The 26,754-nt window shown below is 47.6% G+C and overlaps 1 protein-coding gene across 1 annotated transcript; it reads left to right on the top strand.

The window, feature by feature from the left end:
• On the top strand, positions 1-25,335 carry rogdi (rogdi atypical leucine zipper). Its single transcript, XM_080487712.1, has 11 exons — positions 1-177; positions 8,447-8,518; positions 13,528-13,610; positions 14,680-14,734; positions 14,817-14,897; positions 17,887-17,982; positions 18,062-18,160; positions 18,586-18,699; positions 19,191-19,240; positions 19,636-19,762; positions 21,935-25,335. Exons 1-11 carry the CDS (start codon positions 103-105, stop codon positions 21,974-21,976), a joined length of 894 nt encoding a protein of 297 aa, XP_080343838.1. The 5' UTR covers positions 1-102; the 3' UTR covers positions 21,977-25,335.
• The last annotated feature ends 1,419 nt before the right edge of the window (positions 25,336-26,754 follow it).

Raw genomic sequence — 26,754 nt, 5'->3', positions numbered from 1 at the left:
ACCATCTCCAACGCTAAGCTAGTCGGTACCGGTGCAGCGGATCACCGAGGCCGGAGTGTCGAAGCAGCTTCCCCCGGATCCTGGACCCGTCAAGCGGCCAACATGCTGAACCCACAGCGGTCTCTGTCCGAGCTGCCCAAGATGTCCGCAGCCAGCCAGGTGGAGCGAGCGGTGCTGGTGAGTGTGTGTGTGTGTGTGTGTGTGTGTGTGTGTGTGTGTGTGTGTGTGTGTGTGTGTGTGTGTGTGTGTGTGTGTGTGTGTGTGTGTCCCCGTCCGGCCGGCCCGCAGAGCCGCATCAGGACATGGGCTGGACCTGGTGGTGCTGGATCGGGAACTGCACCCGGTACTGGACCCGGGTCTTCACCGGTCCTTGTGTGGTCCTTGTACCAGGGCTGGACTGGTCCCGGTCCCGGTCCTGGTCCCGGTCCCGGTCCCGGTCCTGGTCCTGCAGGACATTGATGATCATAATTCGAGTTTTTACAGTAAAACTGGAGATTTTAGTTCCAGAAGTTGAAAGTCCAGTGGAGCAAAGCTGCAAACCTGACAGTCCTTCATTGGGAAAAAACAAAACAATTCATTTCTGATTTTCCTTTTTTTTATGAGGAAAATCGTGGATTTAAATTGAAAGAATAAATATATTATTTAAATATGATGTCTGAATTTGAATAAAAGTATAAACATAAAAGATGATGGTGCTGATTCTTTCACACAGATTCATGTTTTAGATGAACTTTAGGCCCCGTTTCCACGACACCAGTGTTCTGATCCACTGTATCCACAAAGTTTTTAATCCGGCTCCCAAGGTGGAAAGATTCTTTCATGGTGCAAATCCCTCCTACAGAGACTGATGGAGGCTACAGAGCCTGTTACTGCTCATCCCCCCCCCCTCCTGCTCATCCAGTTGTAAACAAACATGGCCGACCCATAGTGGTACGACCCGTGGTGGTACGACCCGTAGTGGTACGACCCGTGGTGGTACGACACGTAGTGGTACGACCCGTGGTGGTACGACCCGTGGTGGTACGACCCGTAGTGGTACGACCCGTAGTGGTACGACCCGCGGTCCATATTCTAGTTTTCTCCTCCAGATCAGTAGTTTAATAGTTGAGACTCTCCCTGATAGAATCCGGTTCCTCATCAGTCCACTAGGATGTCAGGTTCTCTACATTTTCTTCACCTTTATAGTGTTTTGTTCTCTGCACACGTCTGTGTTGTTTCATTACAAAATCAAGCAACAGCGCCCTCCAGTGGCCCGGCAGACTAACTACATCGTTGTCTCTGTGTCCACTGCTGCAGTGGAAACTCTCTCCTTTTATTTAGCGGATTAGGTGTTGTCAGGTGAAACGTTGTCGTGTAACCAGGGCCTCAGTTTGGCTTGGTTGTTTAACGATATGTAGTTTACTACACCTACTGCCTTAAAATGTGTAAATACTGTAAATAAAAGTTTTGTTTGGGTAGATTTGATAGATCTTAAAGTTTTTTGTTTGAAAACCTTCAGGCCTGTCCACACCAACCAAAACCATCCTTTTTCTCCCCGTCGTGTTTAAAAAGTTTCTCGTCCACACGACATCGTGAAAACGACTCAAAACGATGTAGTACACCTGCCACGCCTATAGGTGGAGCTGCAACGGTCACAAAAATACACAGAAAGCAGAGAAGACGACACGGAGAATGAAAATAAGAAGAAATCAAATCTGACGAGCATCAGCAGCTCCAGGTGCTCCAGCTGCTCCACCTGCTCCACCTGCTCCACCTGCAGCAGGTCGGCCGCCATGTTGTTGTTGCTGAGGGTCGCAGGGTCATGACGTCATCACTTTCGGGAGAGTCGGAGTGGTGTTAGCTTTAAATTCTGGGCGCCGCCTGCCGGTGCTTCTGCCCGGCCTGGTCGAGGAGGAGACTCTGGTGCTCTGGGGCCTCGTTTATAAAACCTTACGTAGGATTCCTAATATAAATGTACGTGCACCCAAAAGCTGAAAATGGCGTGCTGCAAAAATAATTTGAATCAATAAAACAGTGTGTACGCACATCTGCACACTCTTTCCTTTTCTAGATCCAGTCCACCTGGAAGGTTGACCGTTCAGGCCCCGCCCTCAACACGCCCACTTTCTACCACAAATGCTCAATGCAAAGGGCCTCGTCAATATTTTTACATCTCAATCAGCCTCAGAAAAGACCAAGTAAAGGAATTTTACTGAGAGAGAAATAGTGATGGAGGAGGTGGAGGTCAGGAGATGATATTATCTGGTGTCACACTAGTGGAATCACTAATAAAAGAAACAAGTGATCAGCAGCTCATCGTCACTGGAAATAGTGTGAGAGTCTGAGAGAGATCAGTGACTGTAGAGGTGGAGGAGAGGAGTCTGATATGAAGGTGGAGGACAGAGGAGAGTGACATCATGGGGAGAGTGACATCATGGGGGAGAGTGACATCATGGGGAGAGTGACTGGAGGAGAGTGACATCATGGAGGAGAGTGACATCATGAAGGAGAGTGACATCATAGAGGAGAGTGACATCATGGCGGTCAGAGGAGAGTGACATCATGGGGGTCAGAAGAGAGTGACATCATAGAGGAGAGTGACATCATGGGGGTCAGAAGAGAGTGACATCATAGAGGAGAGTGACATCATGGGAGCAGCACCCCAGCTCACCACTGAACACTAAAACAGCCTCATGGTCGTGACGCCACCGTGTGTCAGAGTGTCGGAGAGGAAGGAGACATTTTGTTGGAGACACAGCAGAACGATAAAGTTCAGTTTTATCTGCTTATTAAATGTATAAATTACATATTGGAACAGGGACTGTAAAATGACTTTATGTTTTATCTTCAGTCACTAGAGGTGGAGGAGGAGGGTGGAGGAGGTCGTCTGTCTCCAGCTCCAGAGCGTCCAGAGCGCATGACCGTACCGCGAGCAGCTTTTACCAGGATTTACAGCCATAACGTAAAAATATACTAAACTGTAGCACTCATCCATCCATCCATCCATCCATCCATCCATCCATCCATCCATCCATCCATTGTCCTGCTCTTATCCGGGGCCGGGTCGTGGGGACAGCAGTCTCAGCAGGGATGTCCAGACGTCCCTCACCCCAGACACGTCCTCCAGCTCTTCCGGTGGGACCCCAAGGCCTTCCCAGGCCGGCCGAGAGACATAGTCCCTCCAGCGTGTCCTAGGTCTGCCCCGAGGCCTCCAACCAGAGGGACATGCCTGGAACACCTCCCTAGGGAGGGGGCCGGGGGACATCCCAAACAGATGCCCGAGCCTCAGCTGGCTCCTCTGGATGTGGAGGAGCAGCGGCTCTACTCTGAGCTCCTCCCTGGTGACGGAGCTCCTCACCCTATCTCTAAGAGGGCGCCCAGCCACTCTACGGAGGAAACTCATTTCAGCCGCTTGGATCCAGGATCTCCTTCTTTCAGTCATGACCCAAAGCTCATAACCATAGGTGAGGGGAGGAAGGAAGATCAACTGGCTCATGACCATAGGTGAGGGTAGGAAGGAAGATCAACTGGCTCATGACCATAGGTGAGGGTAGGAAGGAAGATCAACTGGCTCATGACCATAGGTGAGGGTAGGAAGGAAGATCAACTGGCTCATGACCATAGGTGAGGGGAGGAACGAAGATCGACTGGTAAATCCAGAGCCTCGCCTTTTGGCTCAGCTCCTTCTTCACCACGACGGACCGATACAGCGACCGCATAACTGCAGACGCTGCACCGATCCGCCTGTCGATCTCACGCTCCATCTTCCCCCCACTCCTGAACAAGACCCCGAGATACTGCAACTCCTCCACCTGGGACAAGGGCTCTCCACCCACCTGAAGGGGGCAAGCCACCTTTTTCCGGTGGAGAACCATGGCCTCGGATTTAGAGGTGCTGATCCTCATCCCAGTTGCGTCACACTCGGCTGCGAACCTCACCAGAGTTCTCTAGCAAGTGAACTCTGGTGAGAAAGCTCCCCGGACTCCCTGACGTAGCGAGGCTGTGACTCGGTTTTGTGTTTGTTTTCTTTTTCTTCACATTCACACCCGCAGTATTTATAGTGTATTTATATTTATAGTGTTTCAGACCTGTTTGTGGATTTAATAGTTTTTAGTCCATTTTGCCAAATAGTTTTGTTTCTTCTGAACTCTGCTCTGTCGCCGCCACGTGTGACGCTAATAATCAGGACTTTCAACACAAGTTGTCTCACTAAGCTGCACACACTTTATACACACTTTATACACACTTTATACACACTTTATACACACTTTATACACACTTTATACACCATTTTCTCATTGCTGCAAAATCCAGTGAAATGTTGCCCTTTAGCTGCATTCTCCTGCGTTCTGCTGCATTCTTCAGTGTTCTCCTGCATTCTCCTGCATTCTGCAGTGTTCTGCTGCATTCTGCAGTGTTCTGCTGCATTCTTCAGTGTTCTGCTGCGTTCTGCTGCGTTCTGCAGTGTTCTGCTGCATTCTGCAGTGTTCTGCTGCATTCTTCAGTGTTCTCCTGCATTCTCCTGCATTCTGCAGTGTTCTCCTGCATTCTTCAGTGTTCTGCTGCGTTCTGCAGTATTCTGCAGTGTTCTGCTGTATTCTCCTGCATTCTGCAGTGTTCTCCTGCATTCTGCTGTGTTCTGCAGTGTTCTGCTGCGTTCTGCTGTATTCTGCAGTGTTCTCCTGCGTTCTGCTGCGTTCTGCTGTATTCTGCAGTGTTCTCCTGCGTTCTGCTGCATTCTGCTGCGTTCTGCAGTATTCTCCAGTGTTCTGCTGCGTTCTCCTGCGTTCTGCAGTGTTCTGCCATTTTCTGCTGCATTCTCCTGTGTTCTGCAGTGTTCTGCAGTGTTCTGCTGCGTTCTGCAGTGTACCCCTGTGTTCTCCTGTGTTCTGCTGCATTCTCCTGTGTTCTGCTGTGTTCTCCTGCGTTCTGCAGTGTTCTGCTGCGTTCTGCAGTGTACCCCTGTGTTCTCCTGTGTTCTGCTGCATTCTCCTGTGTTCTGCTGTGTTCTCCTGCATTCTGCAGTGTTCTCCTGCATTCTACAGTGTTCTGCTGCGTTCTGCAGTGTTCTGCTGCGTTCTGCTGCTTTCTGCTGCATTCTCCTGCATTCTGCAGTGTTCTGCTGCATTCTGCAGTGTTCTGCTGCATTCTCCTGCGTTCTGCAGTGTTCTCCTGCATTCTTCAGTGTTCTGCTGCGTTCTGCAGTATTCTGCAGTGTTCTGCTGTATTCTCCTGCATTCTGCTGTGTTCTGCAGTGTTCTGCTGCGTTCTACTGTATTCTGCAGTGTTCTCCTGCGTTCTGCTGCGTTCTGCAGTGTTCTGCTGCATTCTGCAGTGTTCTCCTGCATTCTGCTGTGTTCTGCAGTGTTCTGCTGCGTTCTACTGTATTCTTCAGTGTTCTGCTGCGTTCTGCTGCGTTCTGCAGTATTCTGCAGTGTTCTGCTGTATTCTCCTGCATTCTGCAGTGTTCTCCTGCATTCTACAGTGTTCTGCTGCGTTCTGCAGTATTCTCTTGCGTTCTGCAGTGTTCTGCTGCGTTCTCCTGCGTTCTACAGTGTTCTGCCGTTTTCTGCTGCATTCTCCTGTGTTCTGCAGTGTTCTGCAGTGTTCTGCTGCGTTCTGCAGTGTACCCCTGTGTTCTCCTGTGTTCTGCTGCATTCTCCTGTGTTCTGCTGTGTTCTCCTGCGTTCTGCAGTGTTCTGCTGTGTTCTCCTGCGTTCTGCAGTGTTCTGCAGTATTATGCAGTGTTCTCCTGCGTTCTGCTGTGTTCTCCTGCGTTCTGCTGTGTTCTACTGTGTTCTGCAGTGTTCTGCTGCGTTCTCCTTTGTTCTTCTGCGTTCTGCTGTGTTTTGCAGTGTTCTACTGTGTTCTGCAATGTTCTGCTGCATTCTCCTGTGTTCTCCTGCGTTCTGCAGTGTTCTGCAGTATTATGCAGTGTTCTGCTGTGTTCTCCTGCGTTCTGCTGTGTTTTGCAGTGTTCTACTGTGTTCTGCAGTGTTCTGCTGCGTTCTCCTGTGTTCTTCTGCGTTCTGCTGTGTTTTGCAGTGTTCTACTGTGTTCTGCAATGTTCTGCTGCATTCTCCTGTGTTCTCCTGCGTTCTGCAGTGTTCTCCTGCGTTCTGCAGTGTTCTGCTGTGTTCTCTTGCATTCTCCTGCGTTCTGCAGTGTTCTGCAGTATTATGCAGTGTTCTGCAGTGTTCTGCTGCATTCTCCTGCGTTCTGCTGTGTTCTGCTGTGTTCTCCTGCATTCTCCTGCGTTCTGCAGTGTTCTGCAGTATTATGCAGTGTTCTGCAGTGTTCTCCTGCGTTCTGCAGTGTTCTGCAGTGTTCTGCTGCATTCTCCTGTTTTCTGCTGTGTTCTCCTGCATTCTCCTGCGTTCTGCAGTGTTCTGCAGTATTATGCAGTGTTCTCCTGTGTTCTGCTGTGTTCTCCTGCGTTCTGCTGTGTTTTGCAGTGTTCTACTGTGTTCTGCAGTGTTCTGCTGCGTTCTCCTGTGTTCTTCTGCGTTCTGCTGTGTTTTGCAGTGTTCTACTGTGTTCTGCAATGTTCTGCTGCATTCTCCTGTGTTCTCCTGCGTTCTGCAGTGTTCTGCTGTGTTCTCTTGCATTCTCCTGCGTTCTGCAGTGTTCTGCAGTATTATGCAGTGTTCTGCAGTGTTCTGCTGCATTCTCCTGCGTTCTGCTGTGTTCTGCTGTGTTCTCCTGCATTCTCCTGCGTTCTGCAGTGTTCTGCAGTATTATGCAGTGTTCTGCAGTGTTCTCCTGCGTTCTGCAGTGTTCTGCAGTGTTCTGCTGCATTCTCCTGCGTTCTGCAGTGTTCTGCAGTATTATGCAGTGTTCTGCAGTGTTCTCCTGCGTTCTCCTGCGTTCTGCAGTGTTCTGCAGTGTTCTGCTGCATTCTCCTGCGTTCTGCAGTGTTCTCCTGTGTTCTCCTGCGTTCTCCTGCGTTCTGCAGTGTTCTCCTGCATTCTCCTGCGTTGTCCTGCATTCTGCAGTGTTCTCCTGTGTTCTGCAGTGTTCTGCAGTGTTCTGCTGCATTCTCCTGCGTTCTGCAGTGTTCTCCTGCATTCTCCTGCGTTGTCCTGCGTTCTGCAGTGTTCTCCTGTGTTCTCCTGCGTTCTCCTGCGTTCTGCAGTGTTCTCCTGCGTTCTCCTGCGTTCTGCAGTGTTCTCCTGCATTCTCCTGCGTTGTCCTGCGTTCTGCAGTGTTCTCCTGTGTTCTCCTGCGTTCTCCTGCGTTCTGCAGTGTTCTCCTGCGTTCTCCTGCGTTCTGCAGTGTTCTCCTGCATTCTCCTGCGTTGTCCTGCATTCTGCAGTGTTCTCCTGTGTTCTGCATGTTCTTACAGATTCTCCCTCACACCCAGAATTGCTCCCCACAGATTGACAGCAGCCTGCATTGGTGCATGAATGTGTGTGAACGGGTGAATGTGATTCAGGATGATCAGCACTTTGCACTGCCATGAACCATTCATAGTGTAAATATATACTGATGAGCTCTTACAATAATGTTGTTCAATCTCTGGACTGTATTACTGATACTGGAACTAAAACTCTGAAGTCTCAGATACATAAATTGGGAACAAGATGTCATTTTTCTTGAAGAGTTCCAGCCAGTATTTTCTTTGTCCTGGTTCCACATGAGGAACTGTTCCTGCAGGCTGGATCCGACCCTCTGGTGTGTTTGGATACCATCTCTGAAGTTTGGCTGGATTAATGGGAACAATGGCTGATTTTGATAAATAAGAAGTCAGTAACTCTGAAGAAGCAGGTAGCTGTGACCTGTTAGCGGTTAGCTTTGAGCTGGTCGCTGTTAGCTGTGACCTGTTAGCGGTTAGCTTTGAGCAAGTAGCTGTTAGCTGTGACCTGTTAGCGGTTAGCTTTGAGCAGGTCACTGTTAGCTGTGACCTGTTAGCGGTTAGCTTTGAGCAGGTCTCTGTTAGCTGTGACCTGTTAGCGGTTAGCTTTGAGCAGGTCGCTGTTAGCTGTGACCTGTTAGCGGTTATCTTTGAGCAGGTCGCTGTTAGCTGTGACCTGTTAGCGGTTAGCTTTGAGCAGGTCGCTGTTAGCTGTGACCTGTTAGCGGTTATCTTTGAGCTGGTCGCTGTTAGCTGTGACCTGTTAGCGGTTAGCTTTGAGCAGGTCGCTGTTAGCTGTGACCTGTTAGCGGTTAGCTTTGAGCAAGTAGCTGTTAGCTGTGACCTGTTAGCGGTTAGCTTTGAGCAGGTCGCTGTTAGCTGTGACCTGTTAGCGGTTAGCTTTGAGCAGGTCGCTGTTAGCTGTGACCTGTTAGCGGTTATCTTTGAGCAGGTCGCTGTTAGCTGTGACCTGTTAGCAGTTAGCTTTTAGCTGTTGGCAGTCCTGCATGTGTGCATAATAACATGCATGTCCTAATAAGAGGGAGTCGTGACGGATGACAGGGACAAAATGTTTGTTGATTCTGTTTGAATGTGTTTTCCTTCCTTCTGCAGGAGGAAGAGTTCAACTGGCTGCTGAAAGAAGAGGTGCATGCAGTGTTAAAGCAGCTCCAGGATGTACTCAAGGTAACGTCATTTCTAGAATGTGGCTGAAATTAGTACTTGTAGTGTCGTCGATATAACACCGAGTTAAACCATCGGAGAAGAACCGGGACCACGGGGGACGCTCTGTTGCTTTTATTTCCCCCTCCTGATGGTGAAAGCTGCACATTACAATAAGATGCTCTCAGAACACAGAGCTGAATGCAAACACAAAAATGCTTTCCTTTTTATGAAACTTGACATTTCAACTAAATAATACAAAAATATAGATCTAGACATTTATCAACATATTCACAACGTACAGCATTGCCTTGTTTGTGCCTGGAGGTGGATGAGGACAGATTGATGCTGGCACCGTGCCAGAGCTCACCTGTGTCGTGTTTTAAATGAACACTGGAAACTGGAAGTAGTGCAGTAAAACCAGAAGTAGTATTATTCAACAATAACTTTTAACTAAAATCAAAAAGAATCATGACAAACCTATGCAAAACACTACTAAACTATTATCTAACCGTTTTTAGTTTTTTTTATTCATTTTTAACACATGAACTTATTTATTACAGAAAACAACTACCTTAAGAGCAACACAGTACTAATATACTACTCTTCCACCAGGTTTTCATATATCCTCAAAAAGTATCAGTCTTTCTCTGTGATAATGTGATTTACTGTCATTGTGACACCTTGACCACATTGATATATTTGGACATATTATTTAATATTTAATAGCAATTTTAACAATACTAAAAATGTCAATTCAATAAACAGTTAAAACTGGAGAATACACTTTTTATAACTTTCTGTGAAAATGTAATAAAAAAAAAAAGAAACTTCGGGACCCAGCCCAAGACAGCAGCATAAACCAATAACTCCTCGTCAATACTTGATCAAATTCCCCAAATTCAATGCGAAAATGCAATTATTGGTTCCAAAATAGAGATGCAGAGGGGAGGGGGAACAAGAAGGACAAAAACTAGTACAAACCTGGCAGAGCAACTGAAAGACAAAGAAAGACGGAGGAGACATGTCAGACACAGACGGAGGAGACATGTCAGACACAGACGGAGGAGACATGTCAGACACAGACGGAGGAGACATGTCAGACACAGACGGAGGAGACATGTCAGACACAGACGGAGGAGAGCAGGAACACGTGGAAGCTGAAGCTACGGACATGAGACGAGCAGGAGTGAGCTGGAAACGGTGTTAACTCAAGGACTGTATGAAACGTGTTGACCAAAAGCTCACAACAAGCTAACAAGGCGGCAGTACAAGCCAGCAGACTGGATGGAGACAGGATGGGGACTGGATGGAGACAGGATGGGGACTGGATGGGGACTGGATGGGGACTGGATGGAGACTGGATGGGGACTGGATGGGGACTGGATGGAGACAGGATGGGGACTGGATGGAGACTGGATGGGGACTGGATGGGGACTGGATGGAGACTGGATGGGGACTGGATGGGGACTGGATGGGGACTGGATGGAGACTGGATGGGGACAGGATGGAGACAGGATGGGGACTGGATGGAGACAGGATGGGGACTGGATGGGGACTGGATGGGGACTGGATGGAGACTGGATGGGGACTGGATGGGGACTGGATGGAGACTGGATGGGGACAGGATGGAGACTGGATGGGGACTGGATGGGGACTGGATGGAGACTGGATGGGGACTGGATGGGGACTGGATGGGGACTGGATGGAGACTGGATGGGGACAGGATGGAGACAGGATGGAGACTGGATGGAGACTGGATGGAGACAGGATGGAGACAGGATGGAGACAGGCGGAGACCGGCCGAGGTGGAACACTGGAGAAACCGACGGAACCATCCCTGCATATTTGGCCTAAAAGAAAAGGTGGAGGAAAAGTCAGCCGCACAATTCATTGAACAACTTCTGAAAACTGAGCTCAGCTTACCAACAGAACCAGACCTGCAAGTACCCCGAGCTTTATGACAAACACTGGACTCTGATAATCACCCGAGGTCACTGGAGGTGGACCTTCTCCAGTACCAGGACCAGGTACTGAAGGACGCATGGAACAAGAAAATCCAAGAGCAAAACTGTGTTCTGACCACGATTATGCCACAAAGATAATTCAGAAAAGAAAGAATATATCTGAATTAAAAAAGCTCTTAAAGAGAGGAATGCGCCTGCAGACACCCCTGGTGAAGATCAGAATCACTGGGAACGCAGAACGACGGCACAGCAGGCTGCAGAGGAGCTGCCCAAACGAGGAACACAGGTGGTGCTACCGGGGAGCGGAGCAGCTCGGACCGGGATGGAGGAGCGCGTCCACTGAGCGTCGCCGTGGCAGCGGGGCCGATGCTCCGAGGACTCCGAGGACACCGAGGACTCCGAGGACACCGAGGACACCGCAGAGCGAGTCAGACTGAAGATAGAGGAGTTTCAAAAGAGATGAAGGACATGCTCAGTATGTGAGTGAACTGAGATGAAAAGAATAATACTCTGAAAATGAACAATCTGGACTAAGACTGATTTTATCTTCAGAAGTGCTCCCAAATAAGCATTATTAAATTAAGGAAAATTAAATTAAGCTCTTACGAATGATTGGCAATTATACATGTAAGTTCTATTAGGATGTTGATGAGTAAGCGTTACAGGCGAAGTCCAAACCTTACTGAGGCAGCTTCTCCACCAGTAAGAACCAGGTTCTAGTTCTGGTCCAGGGCCGGACTCAGCACCAGTTCTTTGTCTTTCCACCGCCAAAGCCCCGACCTACCAGGGGCTAAACTGCTGCTACGCTGGTCCCACTTCGTTGCTGAGCCAGAGCGGCGCTCGACACGTCATCAGCTGGGGGCGGAGTTATCACCGGGGGTATCGCTACCTACAAGGTGGAAGAGAGGTTGGACCGGCTGTCAGCTGGTGGATCTAGAACCGAGAATCAGTTCTTTTCAGGCTTTTCATGGTGACATCATTGTGACTAACTTCACCTCCAGGTCTTGTTTGGCGTTCTGACCGCAGGCTGAGGTCCTCATGAGGCAGCAGGGGGCGCTCTGCTCCGCTATGAGACGCTCCACAGAACTTCTTTCTTAATCCAATTAAAAAGGGCAAAGGACATTTCACTTCACTGCACCTGTGTCATTTTATATCCACATTGTTGGTGAGCCATTAACAGAAGTTTATTCTGTTTTACACCTGCTGCCTACATGATTGACTAAGTTGTGTAACTCAGCTGCAGCTGGAACCACAGTGAAGCTCAGGGTCAGAGGTCAGAGGTCAGCTGGAACCACAGTGAAGCTCAGGGTCAGAGGTCAGCTGGAACCACAGTGAAGCTCAGGGTCAGAGGTCAGAGGTCAGCTGTAACCACAGTGAAGCTCAGGGTCAGAGGTCAGCTGGAACCACAGTGAAGCTCAGGGTCAGAGGTCAGCTGGAACCACAGTGAAGCTCAGGGTCAGAGGTCAGAGGTCAGCTGTAACCACAGTGAAGCTCAGGGTCAGAGGTCAGCTGGAACCACAGTGAAGCTCAGGGTCAGAGGTCAGAGGTCAGCTGGAACCACAGTGAAGCTCAGGGTCAGAGGTCAGCTGTAACCACAGTGAAGCTCAGGGTCAGAGGTCAGAGGTCAGCTGGAACCACAGTGAAGCTCAGGGTCAGAGGTCAGAGGTCAGCTGGAACCACAGTGAAGCTCAGGGTCAGAGGTCAGCTACTAAACTGATCTGCCTTCACTTATCCAGTGACAATGTGTGCTGCATGAAGAATGGAGAATTACTGTAGTTACTTTAGCAGGAAGGAGGAAATGTCCATGACAAACCTTCAACAAACACCTATGACAACTTTAAAAGAATAAAACCATCATTAATCATGTCAGTGTACTTTATTTTATGTAAAGCCAAATTCTGTGCAGCAGCCAGGATGTATGGTGGGTTGGCCTGTGGCAGCGTGTGAGAACGTTCTCCCTCTGGTCATGATGACCTCTGACCCCTGCTGCTTGATCCTTCAGCCATCAGGATGTCGATGATCTAAAAAACAGTGACATGATGCATATTGATAGGTTAACCAACCCGTCAACAAATCCAGCTTTTGTTCTGTAAAGACTGTCACACTGACTGATGAGGTGTTTTCTTACCTGCTGCTCACTGAAAGCAGCCTCCTCACTTTGAGCTGCTGCTTGAGGGAAAGTGATGCTGACGACATCTTCCAGAGGTTCATTCTGTCTGAACAGACCCTCCACTCCATCAGATCATCATGTGAGCTCTGAAGACAAAGAGCAAAGAGAGAACATATGTTCTCCACTAGAGAATAGAACCACTAACAGCACAGTTTGTTTCACTCACCTTGATCTGCTCTCTGGAGAATCCAGTCAGGTGTTCCTGTTACCTGTTACCAGCTAGTACCACTGACCAGGTGTTCCTGTTACCTGTTACCAGCTAGTACCACTGACCAGGTGTTCCTGTTACCTGTTACCAGCTAGTCTCACTGACCAGGTGTTCCTGTTACCTGTTACCAGCTAGTCTCACTGACCAGGTGTTCCTGTTACCTGTTACCAGCTAGTCTCACTAACCAGGTGTGGGTGGACGTGTCTCCCACTACTACCCGTCCTGCTCTCTGCTCAGCCATGTGGGACCAGGTGTCTCTGGAAGACGTTCTGGAAAGTTCTGTTTGCTCTGATGATCCAATAGAAACCGTCTCTGAAAGAACCAAGTCAATCATCATCATTTATATTTGTTAGAACTTTCTGTTACTTTACTGTTGATTTCACTGCCGTGTTTATCTTATTTAACTTTTTATACTTCTCTTAATGTATGATATTCTTAGCCTGTATATATGTACCTCAATTATTTATTGTATATTGTATATTTTGTGAAAATGCCAACACAAAGAATGAGTTCATGTCTATAAGTCTATTTGTTGATCTGCTAATCTAGAAATCCTTCTCTCAGTTTCTGCCGTCATTTCGAAGCAGTGCTGATGTTGGGTTTGATTTGGACTTTCTATTCCAGCTTCCACTGAATCTCAGTGTTGTAACTGCATCAGCCTCTCATCCAGTCACCTTGTCATCTGCAGGAGGCGTCGAGGCGTTTCTCCATGCCGTCACCAGGGATGGAGAGTCAACTCAAACAAGAAAACTTCATCCTGGGCAGCTCCACGTGAGCACACACACACACACACACACACACACACGCACACGCACGCACACGCACACGCACATGCACACATGCACACATGCACCAGCACCAAGAGTGCCAGAGTTAACTACTACTACTAAAATACTACACATGTACAAGTACAGACATCAAGGAAATGTTAACAGGAAACACTACCCAATAAAAATAGAAATAACAAACATATATGTGCAGTCCCAAGAGTTTTGTTTAACATTTCACATAGCTCTGCACAGAATGAAGTAATAGTTTAAGTAAAGTTAAATATAAAATATAAATTTACTGTGTGTGTGTGTGTGTGTGTGTGTGTGTGTGTGTGTGTGTGTGTGTGTGTGTGTGTGTGTGTGTGTGTGTGTGTGTGTGTGTGTGTGTGTGTGTGTGTGTGTGTGTGTGTGTGTGTGTGTGTGTGTGTGTGTGTGTGTGTGTGTGTGTGTGTGTGTGTGTGTGTGTGTTCACACCAGCACTGTTTGATCGGGACCACAGTTGGTTTCAGGGAAAGGTCCTTGGTTTGGGTAGGTGTGAACGCTCCCTGGACTCTGAGCTGGACCTGGATCACAGGAGTGAACTCTGGTCCATTTCAAAACGTGGGTCTCGGTTCACTTGTAACTAAACTGAGGACCGATCTGTGGACAGAGTGACGCGTCAGGGACTATCAGCAGACGCAGCGAGAAGACATGATGTAGAGCACAGTGCATTCTGAGTAGTAAACCAACAAAGCTAACAGCGAGACGCAGAAAGAAAACATTGGAAAATATCTTGTGGGCAGACATGAAGTAGTGAGGAAGAGGTAGTGAGGAAGAGGTAGTGAGGAAGAAGTAGTGAGGAAGAAGTAGTGAGGAAGAGGTAGTGAGGAAGAGGTAGTGAGGAAGAGGTAGTGAGGAAGAAGTAGTGAGGAAGAGGTAGTGAGGAAGAGGTAGTGAGGAAGAAGTAGTGAGGAAGATGCTCATTGATATCTGGTCTGAAGAGCATGTATCGTGGTTGCTTGAGGCTCTCATGTGCTGGTGGCGTGATGTGGAGCTTCTCTCTCTTGAACCTCTGGTGTGTTGCTCTGCAGGATGGACCAGGTGAAGGGCGTGCTGACTCTGCAGGGGGAGGCTCTGACTCAGGCCGTGAGCGTGCACCGCTCTCATCACAATAAACACTGATCCAAGCTGAGCCGCCTTCTTCTAACAATGGATTTCTGCTCAGCAGGACATAAACCTGAAGGTGTCAAAGAGCAGTCAGGTTCTGCACTTTCAGTTCCGTGAAGACAAGCAGTGGAAACTACAACAGGTACCATAAAACCCAAAGTTCCTCAATGTTTCCCAAGTACTTTTTAGTGCTAATAAGTGTAGAGCCTGGGTCTTGTACCGGGATGCAGAAAGGTCCTGCAGTGGTTCGTGGTACTCTGGGGATAGTTCCTTCATTCTTTAGTTAGTGCAAACAAGGTTTAAGTAAAAACACTCACAGCTGAATTTTAACCTAGAACAGCATATCATGGTGCTTCTTAGAAGGTAATGTTGGTAGATACCGTAAGTTCCAGACTATAAGCCACTACTTTTTTCATGCGCTATGATCCTGCAGCTTATACAATGACGCAGCTAATATTTAGATTTTGGAGGGTTAACAGGCTTAATGCTGCGGATACATCTCCGGGGCTTTATTCACTTTTCACAGAGCTCCATCTGACCCTCCACCCCCACCCCCCGTCTCTCTCTCCCTTTCTGTCCGCCGACCCGACCTACCACAGAAACTGTGTTTAAAAGTACATTTTTCTTAAAGAAACAAAACACAATCCCGCAGTGAAATCCCTGCCCTGTTACAACCTGGACTCCTGCAACTTATATATGTACAAAACATGTTTTATTTTTAAATTAAGTGGGTGTGGCTTATATTCAGATGCGCTCAGTAGTCCGGAAATTACGGTAAAGTGTTGTGCACTGGGCGGCAGTATGAAGTCACTGTTCATGTGATATTGTTGAAGTGAAATGATTGTACCCTAAACAAGGCTGACTCCTAATAACCTGGGCTGCATGATGTTACTTAAACATGCAATCCATGATAATACCATTGACTTATACTGAACAAATACTTTGGTCAATGTGTTTTGTGCTTTGGAAATTGTACTTTTGTTATAGTGCTGTTTCTCTTTTTGGACCCAGTTGGGGAGCAGTTTGTTGACTTTGTTGTTTTTAGTATTTTACTGTAGTTTATCAAATGGAATATGTTGACATGCAGAGTGAATGCACATTGCACAGAGATGGAAACTATCACAGTTTTTATGATTTGCATATTGCAATGCAGATAACTTTGTGATACAGAGTATAACGGAGCTGCAACATTCTGGAGATTTTAAGGTTGGCGTTCACAAATAAATACATTTCAATAGTCTAAGTGAAATCACATTAATGCTGAATATACAGCCAAGTTCTGAATTCTGACATTTTCAATGTAAAAGTCAGTTTTCTCTTTAATTCCCTGAGAAGATCAAATATATGTGTTGATTTATTTTCGGGCCATGTTAAAAAAGAGTGTCTGCAGTGATCTGTCACCTCCATCGTAGAGCGAAGCCTCGTAGAGCTTTAACAGGCAGTGTTACTGATGCATGTTTTGCCAAAAGGACTCGTATGAAAGGGATTTCCAGTTGCAGAGCTCCTCCCTCCGTATGGAGGAAATAAATGTGGAAATATAAAGAGAATCAATAAAACAAAAAATATACAAAGGTTCTTTCTTTTTCCATTTTGTCAATGCTTGTCCTGTTTTGTCTTTGTCTTTTCCATTTGCTTTTTGTCTTGTATTTACTGGACGAGTCAAACCGTCTGGAAAAGACAAAAGCAATACAAAGCAAATCAGTAAGAGCTGTGGGGGGTCTTTCTGTTCAGGGGGACTAGTCCATACCTGATCACACCTTTCCTGCTTGAAGGACGTCATGTTGAGCAATGTCTGTTCATGCCAGTAGATGGCACTGTTGTATTAAGAATAAGTTTAAAGTGTTTAATTTATTTTTCCTTTTACACATTTCTTATTTCTTGTACATTATTGTAAATGTCATTTCTTTGTTTTGTAACAAAAGTATTTTGTTTGATTAAGAATCTGCTGGTTATGTTGGTTTTTGGTTAAATGTGGGCGTGTCCACTCGTCATATTTATATTTCCAGGTTTACCGATGAATGAGAGACTATGAGGTATTTGGGACTTGAGAGGAAACATATATTCACTGTGTGACTAAGGCTCCTTCATCCTCCCTTTCTGAACTCATAAGAACCAGAAGAAAGTTCAGCAGTGACGTCAGCCAGCTGCTGAAAGAAAAGCTTTTTCTGCAGGACGGTTCATACTCCGATAAGAAGCTGCTGAACTCACAGGCCACGCCCCCCACAACAGGCCACGCCCCCACAGCAGGACACACCCCCTCACAGCAGGCCACGCCCCCACAGCAGACACACGTCTGTGAAGCAGCGTTTAAACTTTTCAACGGCACAGTTCATTTCTGTCCTCCAGTACTTTCAGAAACACATTTCTCTGAACTGTTCCAGTAATAAAAGAGAGTTTTTTTCCGACCACCATGTTGGTCTGGTTCTAACTCCAGGAGCTGACAGCTGTTCATGATGCGTTCAGGTGCATCACGTAAGTCTGCACTCCAACATTTTAACGAGCTGCGGCGCTCATACAGTAGTGATGTTACAAGTTAAATATGATTAAAATATGACTGACAGTCATTAGAGAGCTGGAACACGTATGAGCAGCACACGGCAGAGCAGAAGTTTTGGCAGTGAACCTGTATATGCGTCTACTTCCTGCTACTACAGAGACACTGCAAGCAGGAAAGGTGTGATCAGGTATGGACTAGTCCCCCTGAACAGAAAGACCCCCCACAGCTCTTACTGATTTGCTTTGTATTGCTTTTGTCTTTTCCAGACGGTTTGACTCGTCCAGTAAATACAAGACAAAAAGCAAATGGAAAAGACAAAGACAAAACAGGACAAGCATTGACAAAATGGAATAAGCAAAGATGAGATGGAAAAAGAAAGAACCTTTGTATATTTTTTGTTTTATTGATTCTCTTTATATTTTGACATTTATTTCCTTTTAATTGTGGCACTCCTGTGATTCCATACCTCCCTGGTGATATACAAGCTGTTTAAACAAACATAATATTCAATTTCAAGACTGAATATTTGAGACCCGGCCATACCCCGGCCATACCCCGGCCATACCCCGGCCATACCCCGGCCATACCCCGGCCATACCCCGGCCATACCCCCTGACTGTTGTTTCTGGATCAGATCCAGGATGCCAGGAACCACGTGAACCAGGCTCTGCAGCTCCTGAGCAGCCATGACGACAGCTACCACTTCAAGACAGGCGCTGAGGTCAACAAGGTGTGTGTAAGCAAGAGACCCCCCCCCCCGGGAGTTTCTGTGTCTGTCCTCTTAAGTTCTGTCCCTTCTGCTTCTGTAGCTGATGGACGCTGTGATGCTGCAGCTGACGCGAGCACGAAACCGCCTCACCACGCCGGCCTCCATGACACTGCCCGAGCTCGCCACCAGCGGACTGATGGTAACGCAGGAAGGATGAAGGATGGGGGAGCATTTTATTGAGGCAGGGTGGTCCTGGTCCTGGTCCTGGTCCTGGTCCTGGTCCTGGTCCTGGTCCTGGAGGTTTTACATGTCTCCTGCTTCGGCACACTTCAATCTAATGTCGGTGTCTCGTCATGTTTGTAAAAACCCCAATAAAGAGACTCACACTGCCACCAACTGGAGAGACCTGAACCACGCAGGAAGCTCTAGGATGGTGTACCTCTATGGAGAACCTCCAGGACCCAGAACCTTCAGGAACCGGTGCTGTGGTGGCATACTGAAGAAACTCACTCCAGCTTTGGCGGAAGACTGATATTAAAGGCTTCAAATGGCTGGACTCTAAATGTCTTCTAGTTTTACATTGGGCTGTTTTAATCAGTCACATGGTTTGATTGTGTCCCTCAGAAAATGTTCACGCCCCCCATGCCCGGAGACGTCATGGTCAACTTCTACATCAACCTGAGCAAACTGTGTCTGACGGTGTACCAGCTGCACACACTGCCTCCAAACACCACCAAGGTCAGATCAGAAAACAACATGACGCCCCGGGCCGTCTGGGGGGGGGTTACTGTCTCCTGTCTCCTGTCTCCTGCCTCCTGTCTCCTGTCTCCTGTCTCCTGTCTCCTGCCTCCTGCCTCCTGCCTCCTGCCTCCTGCCTCCTGCCTCCTGCCTCCTGTCTCCTGCCTCCTGCCTCCTGCCTCCTGTCTCCTGTCTCCTGTCTCCTGTCTCCTGTCTCCTGTCTCCTGTCTCCTGTCTCCTGCCTCCTGCCTCCTGTCTCCTGTCTCCTGTCTCCTGTCTCCTGCCTCCTATCTCCTGCCTCCTGCCTCCTGTCTCCTGTCTCCTGCCTCCTGTCTCCTGCCTCCTATCTCCTGCCTCCTGCCTCCTGTCTCCTGCCTCCTGCCTCCTATCTCCTGCCTCCTGCCTCCTGTCTCCTGTCTCCTGTCTCCTGTCTCCTGTCTCCTGCCTCCTGCCTCCTGTGACTAAACTCTTCTTCTGACTGATCTTTGCAGAACTTCAAACCAGCTGGGAGCTCAGTGTTGCACAACCCTGGAGCCATGTTGTAAGTCCTGAATCCCATATTTACACCAGGAGGGTCAGAGGTCACAGACAGGAGGAGAACCTAGAACTATTGAAACCTCTGGAGCTGTCCTACAGTTTAAGCTCACAAAAGTATTGAATTAAAAATAAATGCAATCTTGAACTTCAGTCCAGACGAATATGGTGAGAAACCTTCCTGATTTTACTCATTCTTTCATGCTGATCAGGATCCTCTGCTCCCCATGAGTTCCTGATGAGCTTTAGCACATGTCCTTCCAGTTTGTTCTGTACTCAGTGTTCTTATTTTTACTTCTAGAAACCGTTCTAATGTAGGGTCTTCCCTCTGCTGGGCCGGGTTTTAACCCGCAGGCCGTAGCTTTGACACCCTGATTGAAACTTGGTCTCTTCGCTCTGCAGCGAGCTGAACAACAACCGCTTCGAGGTGAGCCACGTTCACAAGGTGGAGTGTGTGGTTCCCTGGCTCAACGACACGCTGGTGTTCTTCACCATCTCCCTGCAGCTGTGCCAGCAGCTCAAAGACAAGGTGACTCGTTCTCTATACTCACACGTGTTCTCCACCAACACGTGTTCTCCACCAACACTTGTTCTCCACCAACACGTGTTCTCCACCAACACTTGTTCTCCATCATTACACTTGTTCTCTACCAACACGTGTTCTCCATCATTACACTTGTTCTCCACCAACACTTGTTCTCCATCATTACGCTTGTTCTCCACCAACACGTGTTCTCCCCCAACACTTGTTCTCCATCATTACACTTGTTCTCCACCAACACTTGTTCTCCATCATTACGCTTGTTCTCCACCAACACGTGTTCTCCCCCAACACTTGTTCTCCATCATTACACTTGTTCTCCACCAACACTTGTTCTCCATCATTACACTTGTTCTCCACCAACACTTGTTCTCCATCATTACACTTGTTCTCCATCATTACACTTGTTCTCCACCAACACTTGTTCTCCACCAACACTTGTTCTCCATCATTACACTTGTTCTCCACCAACACTTGTTCTCCATCATTACACTTGTTCTCCATCATTACACTTGTTCTCCACCAACACTTGTTCTCCACCAACACTTGTTCTCCATCATTACACTTGTTCTCCATCATTACACTTGTTCTCCACCAACACTTGTTCTCCATCATTACACTTGTTCTCCATCATTACACTTGTTCTCTACCAATACTTGTTCTCCACCAACACTTGTTCTCCATCATTACACTTGTTCTCCACCAACACTTGTTCTCCACCAACACTTGTTCTCCATCATTACACTTGTTCTCCACCAACACTTGTTCTCCATCATTACACTTGTTCTCCATCATTACACTTGTTCTCCACCAACACTTGTTCTCCACCAACACTTGTTCTCCATCATTACACTTGTTCTCCACCAACACTTGTTCTCCATCATTACACTTGTTCTCCACCAACACTTGTTCTCCATCATTACACTTGTTCTCCATCATTACACTTGTTCTCCATCATTACACTTGTTCTCTACCAACACGTGTTCTCCATCATTACACTTGTTCTCCACCAACACTTGTTCTCCACCAACACGTGTTCTCCCCCAACACGTGTTCTCCATCATTACGCTTGTTCTCCACCAACATGTGTTCTCCCCCAACACGTGTTCTCCCCCAACACGTGTTCTCCACCAACACGTGTTCTCCACCAACACGTGTTCTCCACCACTACACTTGTTCTCCCCCAACACGTGTTCTCCACCAACACTTGTTCTCCACCACTACACTTGTTCTCCACCACTACACTTGTTCTCCACCACTACACTTGTTCTCCACCAACACTTGTTCTCCATCATTACGCTTGTTCTCCCCCAACACGTGTTCTCCCCCAACACGTGTTCTCCACCAACACTTGTTCTCCACCACTACACTTGTTCTCCCCCAACACGTGTTCTCCACCAACACTTGTTCTCCACCACTACACTTGTTCTCCACCACTACACTTGTTCTCCACCACTACACTTGTTCTCCACCAACACTTGTTCTCCATCATTACACTTGTTCTCCATCATTACACTTGTTCTCTACCAACACGTGTTCTCCATCATTACACTTGTTCTCCACCAACACTTGTTCTCCATCATTACACTTGTTCTCCATCATTACACTTGTTCTCCATCATTACACTTGTTCTCTACCAACACGTGTTCTCCATCATTACACTTGTTCTCCACCAACACTTGTTCTCCACCAACACGTGTTCTCCCCCAACACGTGTTCTCCATCATTACGCTTGTTCTCCACCAACACTTGTTCTCCATCATTACGCTTGTTCTCCACCAACATGTGTTCTCCCCCAACACGTGTTCTCCACCAACACTTGTTCTCCACCACTACACTTGTTCTCCCCCAACACGTGTTCTCCCCCAACACGTGTTCTCCACCACTACACTTGTTCTCCACCAACACTTGTTCTCCACCAACACATGTTCTCCACCACTACACTTGTTCTCCACCACTACACTTGTTCTCCACCAACACTTGTTCTCCACCAACACATGTTCTCCACCACTACACTTGTTCTCCACCACTACACTTGTTCTCCACCACTACACTTGTTCTCCACCAACACTTGTTCTCCACCAACACTGAACTATTTGCTTTTAAATGCGTTCCCATCATTTCTTTGAAAACTAACCGAGCTGCGGTTCCTTCCTTCAGATCTCTGTCTTCTCCAGTTTCTGGAACTACAGGCCTTTCTGATCGTCCCCGTCCAGCCGCTCCAGAGGACGTTCTTACATATTGATCAGTCCCCAGTGTTGCATGTTGAAGATATCGATGTGTCCCGCTCCGACCGCTCCGTCACGTCTCAGAACCGACTGGAACCGGGCTGATTTGTGGATGAGTGGGAAAGCTTTGTGAAGCTCTGCCTCCTCTCGTTCTGTCTCCATGTTTTCATCCGTCGTCTTCAGGTCTGGATCAGACAGACCACCGGAGCATGAACACCTCTCACACAGCAAACACAATGAAACACAGGTCAGAATAATACAACTAATGGGAAACGTGTTGACAAAGTTTAGTTTGGGCGACTGTGATGTTTGTTCATTAGACACTAGAAACCGAACTGGAAATGATGTGAGCAAGTGTGAGGAGGTCCAGGAGTCCACTCACACACATTCTGAGAAACTCCTCACACTGAACCTGACGGAGGTGGAGAAGAAGCTTCATTCTTTAGTTTCCATTGTGGCAGTTTGAAAACAGTCATTTCATTTATTCCAGAAGATGAGGGAGAATGAGTGGCTCTCTGAGGTTGAATCTTACTGCACACATCAGGTTGTTGGAGGGAAATCAGATCCAGGTGACTTATTAGATATGATGGTGTGTTCAAGTTGGGCTGGTTGATCAAAGCTGCTTCATGGGAAACAAACTCAGTGGCTTGTTAAACTCGTACAGTGTGTGGCTCAGCTCCACCCTCCCCGATGTGTGTGTGGCTCAGCTCCACCCTCCCCGATGTGTGTGTGGCTCAGCTCCACCCTCCCCGATGTGTGTGTGGCTCAGCTCCACCCTCCCCGATGTGTGTGTGGCTCAGCTCCACCCTCCCCGATGTGTATGTGGCTCAGCTCCACCCTCCCCGATGTGTGTGTGGCTCAGCTCCACCCTCCCCGATGTGTGTGCGGCTCAGCTCCACCCTCCCCGATGTGTGTGTGGCTCAGCTCCACCCTCCCCGATGTGTGTGTGGCTCAGCTCCACCCTCCCTAATGTGTATGTGGCTCAGCTCCACCCTCCCCGATGTGTGTGTGGCTCAGCTCCACCCTCCCCGATGTGTGTGTGGCTCAGCTCCACCCTCCCCGATGTGTGTGTGGCTCAGCTCCACCCTCCCCGATGTGTTTGTGGCTCAGCTCCACCCTCCCCGATGTGTTTGTGGCTCAGCTCCACCCTCCCCGATGTGTGTGTGGCTCAGCTCCACCCTCCCCGATGTGTTTGTGGCTCAGCTCCACCCTCCCCGATGTGTTTGTGGCTCAGCTCCACCCTCCCCGATGTGTGTGTGGCTCAGCTCCACCCTCCCCGATGTGTGTGTGGCTCAGCTCCACCCTCCCCGATGTGTTTGTGGCTCAGCTCCACCCTCCCCAATGTGTGTGTGTGTGTGTGTGTGGCTCAGCTCCACCCTCCCCGATGTGTGTGTGTGTGGCTCAGCTCCACCCTCCCCGATGTGTGTGTGTGTGTGTGGCTCAGCTCCACCCTCCCCGATGTGTGTGTGTGTGTGTGGCTCAGCTCCACCCTCCCCGATGTGTGTGTGTGTGTGTGTGTGTGGCTCAGCTCCACCCTCCCCGATGTGTGTGTGTGTGTGTGTGTGTGGCTCAGCTCCACCCTCCCCGATGTGTGTGTGTGTGTGTGGCTCAGCTCCACCCTCCCCGATGTGTGTGTGTGTGTGTGGCTCAGCTCCACCCTCCCCGATGTGTGTGTGTGTGTGTGGCTCAGCTCCACCGCTCAGTTTGCAGCCTCTTGTTTTCAGTTATGTTTGACCTTTATTGACATTAAACTGCACAAACACTATTACAGAGGATTCCACGTCTTCCTGCAGATTCAGATGATAACAAAGACGAGTTCTGGGCCTTTATTGGAGGATTTTAAGTTGCATCAAACTTTCAATAAAACCACATGCTTTACCTTGTTTTTCAACATTTCATTGTCATTTGCACTGAAAATAACTACATATTGAAATTGTGTAATTTTCAATTCAAAAGTTAATATCAGATTTTGTGAAGTGATATTAAACACTCCTTATGTGTTACTTCTTGTTTGCTCTAAAACCAGGAAACGTTTGTAGTTGTAATTTGTGTTTGCTTCAGTTTGAACCAGTGGAATCCTCTTTGGTCACCTGGATGAAATAATGCTGACAGATCGGCATTAAATGAACACAGTGAGGAGTTTAAAGGTGCCGTACGTACATTAGCTCTAATAGCACTCTTCCCATTAGGGGGCAGCAGTGAGTCACTGCGGGAACCAGTTTGTCTTCAGTCCACATTTTGCACTATAACTCCACTTTTTTAAATTCCAACTGAGGTAGAATCATTTGATGGATTATCTTGCACCAACTGGGTAGCATGCTAACCGATTAGCATGCTAATGTCACAACTGATACTGGTTAGCATGCTAACTGGTTAGCACGTTAACGTCACAGCAGATACAGCATGCTAACGTCACAACTGATACAGCATGCTAACCGGTTAGCACCTTAACGTCATAACTGATACAGCATGCTAACCGGTTAGCACCTTAACGTCATAACTGATACAGCATGCTAACCGGTTAGCACCTTAACGTCATAACTGATACAGCATGCTAACCGGTTAGCACGTTAACGTCATAACTGATACAGCATGCTAACTGGTTAGCACCTTAACGTCATAACTGATACAGCATGCTAACCGGTTAGCACCTTAACGTCATAACTGATACAGCATGCTAACCGGTTAGCACGTTAACGTCATAACTGATACAGCATGCTAACCGGTTAGCACCTTAACGTCATAACTGATACAGCATGCTAACCGGTTAGCACCTTAACGTCATAACTGATACAGCATGCTAACCGGTTAGCACGTTAACGTCATAACTGATACAGCACAACATGTAAACGTGGCTGTTTTCTTTTTGACTTTTTTATTTTTTTCCAGCTTTCATATATTTTGAACACTGCCCAGCATTAATTTGAACACTGCCCAGCATTAATTTGAACAACTGTAGATTTTGTCACAGACAGAAATCCTCCCGACACTCCGATGACGATGATGACGATGATGATGATGTGTTTCTGTATGACGATGGTGTCAGGATGTATTAAGACGTTGGAGCTGGGCCCATCTCCTCTTTTGATTTTTCTTTCAGTTTTGTCCTCGTTGGGTAAATCTGTCTCACATTCCTCCTGATCGATAAGCTACGTGTCTCATGTCTTTGTGTTTATTTATTTGATTGGTGTCTGACGTGTCTCTGATTCCCTGTGAAGAGCAGTAGAGTCCCACCATGAACAAACTCCTCCATTCCAGTAAGTGTTAACGTGTTTGAAAGAGCTGCCTGTCGTATGAAATGTGATTCAACTGTGCAATAAAACCCTGAAGTCCGCTCTGCCTCCGAGGAAGACCCAATTATTCCTGATGGAAAACACTGCATGATATTGTGTTTTACATTGAAAATTAAAATGTGTCCATCCGTCCATCCAGCACCGTCACCCAGATCACATTGCACCATTAAGAACCTTCCTGCAGGTGGAGAGCCCACAGGAAGGTGGAGAGCCCACAGGAAGGTGGAGAGCCCACAGGAAGGTGGAGAGCCCACAGGAAGGTGGAGAGCCCACAGGAAGGTGGCGCCCGGCGGGGGACATGAACCCTCTACCTAGAGAGTCTCCTGCTCTACCAGCTGAGCAGGCCGGGGGGTTAAAATGGTGTTAATGCTCAGTGAAATTCAATTCAATTTAATTTTATTTGTAAAGCGCTAAATCACATCAACAAACATCTCAGAGCCTCTTACAATGATAGAGAACAACAGAACCCAACTAAACCTTCCAGAACCTCTTACAATGATAGAGAACAACAGAACCCAACTAAACCTTCCAGAGCCTCTTACAATGATAGAGAACAACAGAACCCAACTAAACCTTCCAGAACCTCTTACAATGATAGAGAACAACAGAACCCAACTAAACCTTCCAGAACCTCTTACAATGATAGAGAACAACAGAACCCAACTAAACCTTCCAGAACCTCTTACAATGATAGAGAACAACAGAACCCAACTAAACCTTCCAGAACCTCTTACAATGATAGAGAACAACAGAACCCAACTAAACCTTCCAGAACCTCTTACAATGATAGAGAACAACAGAACCCAACTAAACCTTCCAGAACCTCTTACAATGATAGAGAACAACAGAACCCAACTAAACCTTCCAGAACCTCTTACAATGATAGAGAACAACAGAACCCAACTAAACCTTCCAGAGCAGCAGAAGGAACAAGCAACAGTGGAAACCAGGAAGAACTCCCTCTCAGGAAGAACAGATCATAAGAAGTCCCTCTTCAGGAAGAAAGGGGGCGGAGCCTAGACTCTGGAAGGGAGGGGGGGGGGGGGCATCCGCCTTGACCGGTTGGGGGGAGAAGTACATGGGATAGGACAGGGAGAGAGAGGAATAGAAGAGGGAGAGAGAGGAATAGAAGAGAGAGAGAGAGAGGAATAGTAGAGGGAGAGAGAGAGGAATAGAAGAGAGAGAGAGAGGAATAGAAGAGAGAGAGAGAGGAATAGAAGAGAGAGAGAGAGAGGAATAGAAGAGGGAGAGAGAGAGGAATAGAAGAGAGAGAGAGAGAGGAATAGAAGAGGGAGAGAGAGACGAATAGAAGAGGGAGAGAGAGAGGAATAGAAGAGAGAGAGAGGAATAGAAGAGGGAGAGAGAGGAATAGAAGAGAGAGAGAGAGAGGAATAGAAGAGAGAGAGAGAGAGAGGAATAGAAGAGGGAGAGAGAGGAATAGAAGAGGGAGAGAGAGAGG

This window comes from Lipophrys pholis, assembly GCF_963383615.2.
Source record: "Lipophrys pholis genome assembly, chromosome: 19".
Taxonomy (NCBI): Eukaryota; Metazoa; Chordata; class Actinopteri; order Blenniiformes; family Blenniidae; genus Lipophrys; species Lipophrys pholis.
The sequence above is the reverse complement of the archived record's forward strand: the minus strand, read 5'-3'. Positions and strand labels throughout refer to the sequence as shown.